Consider the following 3797-nt stretch of genomic DNA (forward strand, 5'->3'; position numbering starts at 1 on the left):
AGCTAACAGCTAGTGTGTGGCTATAATTGTAGTGAATTACTGCTACTTTAAAACTAATTTAATGTAAAAAAAATAGTTGTTTTATTAAAATATAATATTATATATTTTTTGCATTGCTGTTATTTTTGGATAAATTATGTATTCTAGCAGAAATGTATGATATTTTGGTCAGAAGTGCCCCAATGCTGTATGTACTACAGCAAACTGCTGCCGCTATTAATGTGTGCAATTTATGGGTGAATTTTTCAGGGTAGCTTGTCAGTCTGGTCAGAATTAAATTTTATTTTTTTCTAAACCAGGGATGGGCAACTGGCAGCCTGCAGGCCATATCTGGCCTGCGAGTGACTTCAGTCTGGCCCACCAAGAAAAAAAAATCTTTATTATTAAAAAAAGCGTCAGAATAATTTTTGAAAATCACAAAACTTATTAAGTGTCTCAGTGACACTGAATTTATTGTAATAACAAAGTTTGCCACTAGATGGTRCCTACARCACAGAYGGTACYAGTGAGGGAGAGATGTTTAGCCATGGCTAAGAACWGAGGAAAGAACACTGGACGGAGGAAATCACATGTTTTAGGTGAAAGGAGAGGTGGACTATCTGTTCACAAAATTTCAAGGCAAATGTGTTTAATCTGCTTAGAGTCGTCACCACAAAGCTAAATATGAGAAGTTAACTGAAGCCACAAGTACATAAAGAGACTTTTTCCCAGGAGTCTGCACCAAAGGCATCTTACACTACGTTCACACCGAATGTGTTTTGAGTTGCAGGTGCAGTCGGTTTACATGCAAAGTCTATGGTGGACGTGCCTAGGGGTCGTGCATCGCGTCACATATGTTTTGGGGGGCGCGCAAGATGGCGGAAGCATTTTGCGCGCATGCGATGCTGCGGAAGCCGCCGCCCCCCGAGCCGCCACCAGAGTTCAAATATCTGAACTTTTCGCTGCTTGACGCATCTCCCACTGAAAACCGAAACAGACGGACTGGAGATCTTTACCTGAAATCGACCGTGTGCAGTTGGATTTTCTGGCAGGATATATCAGCACCGATGTGGGTCAGCTGCTCGGGACAAAAAAAAAATAGTCCGTCAGCTGGCAGCTTCTGGAGTTACGAAACTAACCGAACAAATCGCCTCTAAATCATCTGGTGAGTTAATTATCTGCTGTGCGCAACGTTCACTTGCTTTTTAGTAAATAAATCAAAGCCATTTTCTTTTATTTCATATTTAATTCACCSGCTGAGGACACGCTCCTCTCACACCCGGCTGCAGCCGCTGCTGCTGCTTCTCGTTCTGGTCTGAAGATAGTGCGTCCAACTTGAGGTGTTTTGCTCTTTTTGGCCATTCAAAACGCGTTCGGTGTGAACGTAGCATTACGCTGTTGCAGTTCACCTCGCTAAAGTAAGAGTTTATGTTTTGTTTGCTTCAAACCTTTTGTATTTTTATTAGTGCTGGGCAAGTGAATTATTATTTTTTTAACCCAGAGGTTACAACAGGGAGGCGAGATCTTGATCACTATTGGCTTTAGATGGCTTTCATCGCCTGTCTCAACCAATGAGAGTCTTTGTTGTCGCGTCGCTGCATGGCAACTCRCAGCCACATGAACCCGGTCGAGCTGCAGRTAGATACTCAGCAAAAATAAWTATCTTTATTACATTTGGRTAAGTACTCTGGTAGTGTTGACAAMATTTTGTGGACCCTTCTATCATTGAAGTTACCCTGATCTAAACTGTGAACATTCAAAGAACACGACCTTTCAGCAGAACCCCACTCTAAAAGATCTGAACTATTAYTTTAACCTTTTMCTGACAATAGTGATACTGTATTTCCTAACTGATATTAATGGTGCTCTGTTGTGTTGCAGTGCTGCAGCAGCAGCAGCAGAGGACAGTAGAGTCTCACAGCTCGTCTYGCTCTCCTCTTTTCCCTCAGCTTCTCTTGTTCCCGTTCATGTTCGGAGGAATTGAATTACACAGCCATGTCAAAGAGCCGAGGTGAATGTCATGATGAAGCAGAAAGCTGACTGGTGTGTAGAGACTCTGAACTATAATGACTTTGTCAAACGCTTCCCTTTTTTTAAACAAGAAACATTCCACACTTTTGTCTCCATTATAAAAATATATTTATTTTATTTATTAGGACCTATACAATTTTTTTCCTTTTGATTTTTTTACCTGGATTACTGAGATGCATCAGGACATTGTAAAAATATAGTTTTTTTTATTGACGTGTGCACTGATGCACATCAGAGTCCCCTAAGCATCTCATTCATCAGGGTTTTTGGTGTTTTATAATCACTAGCGCTGCTTAAAATTCACATGACTTTTGAACAATTTGCTCTACTTTTAGTTTTTAATATTTTATAGTGTCTAAACAGCCATTTTAAAAAGAATTTTGCACAACGATTTGGGATTTTTTGAGATAAAAATCCTCATAAACACTAAAAAGGTCCTAATATACGGATATCCTTTATTCTATGTGTAGGCACAGTGATGTGGCAGGTTATGAAATAGATGAAAGACAGATAAAGCTCAGTGAATTTTGGATCAGTGCTGCGTCAAAAACATAATATATATATATTTTTAAAAAACAGCAAGGATCTTCCTCCCACCTGTAACACACACACACACACACACACACACACATACACACAAAGAGTTGTGTTTGTGATGGGAGCTGATTACTGTCACTTGAGGCTCTGCTTCTTCGGCAGAAATAACTCAACAGGATGAAGGAGATGAGAGGGAAAGCTGACTCATAATGAAGGTAGAGATCAGAAAGTCTCACCGTTGTCGGAGCTGCAGATGGATCTGGGATCTGAGGACAGAAACATCAGATTCACACTCTGGATAGAAAATAATCTTCTAGATCTGAAGCGCTCTCGTTACCTTTAATGTTCTGATTAAAAATGTTTGCTTGATAAAACTGATTTTCAAAAAAACTATGACAAAGTATTTTAGTCCGCAGCAGAGCTCTGTATTACAGCAGATGATACAAAGTACTCAGCGATTATGCACATTACTTTTTCTGTCRCTCTTCTCGTGAACGGAGCTCATTTCTTCTCTCCTGCTCTCTGACCTTCATTTATCTCCAGGCTTCATGTCGTACAGCTCCTCCCTCCAAACTGCTTTAGGTTTTATTTTCCTCCCATTCTCTCTGTTTCATCTAATTCACTTCTTATTGCTCTCTCTCTTTTTCTTTCTCTCTCTGCCTTCCCTATTATAAAACCTTGTTTCTCTCTCAGCTGACCACCTACTCTCACTCTCTCTTTCTGCATCAGTTTCTCCATCTTTGTTTCACTCTCACAGCTGCTGGAGGCGATGAGGAGGAGTGGGATCAAAKGAGGAGAGAAGAGAGTGCAGCCAGATTGTCTTCCAGTGGCAAAATATGTGTATAGAAAAAAAGAGGTGATACAATCAAATAGAAACTTACAGCAATTAAGGGAGCTGTACTCCAAACTGTTCAGCATCTCTTTGCTGTTACACCGGGAGCTGCGGCTGCTCCTCCAGTGGTCATTGTCGTAACAGCCTGAGCGAGCCTTCATCTCCTCCTTTAGGATCATCCTTCCAATTCCCTGCAATTTACCCCCAAAACAAACAAATAAACAAAACAAACAAATTGTTCTTTACATTCTAAAGTTTTGTTCAAGACATAAGATCTGTTAGTGCTCAAAATTTGTGTAGTGGGAGAGTCTCAGCTACTACCACACCAAATTTGAACTAAACCCTGCCAAGATAACTGAATTATAACCATCTTTAATTAGTTTGACTCCAAAACTTAATTAGTTATATATATAAATAT

The 3797-nt window shown here is 40.0% G+C and overlaps 1 protein-coding gene across 1 annotated transcript in view; it reads right to left on the reverse strand.

Moving 5' to 3' along the window:
* Positions 1-3797, reverse strand: part of LOC106524029 (actin-binding LIM protein 3) — a gene marked incomplete in the record, with an annotated part of 67813 nt that overhangs the window by 4226 nt on the left and 59790 nt on the right. The window contains 2 exon segments of the mRNA XM_014017657.1: positions 2784-2813; positions 3429-3570. Of these exon segments, the coding sequence (XP_013873111.1) occupies positions 2784-2813; positions 3429-3570 (172 nt within the window).

The sequence above is a fragment of the Austrofundulus limnaeus genome, unplaced genomic scaffold (genome assembly GCF_001266775.1).
Source record: "Austrofundulus limnaeus strain Quisiro unplaced genomic scaffold, Austrofundulus_limnaeus-1.0 Scaffold174, whole genome shotgun sequence".
Classification (NCBI taxonomy): domain Eukaryota; kingdom Metazoa; phylum Chordata; class Actinopteri; order Cyprinodontiformes; family Rivulidae; genus Austrofundulus; species Austrofundulus limnaeus.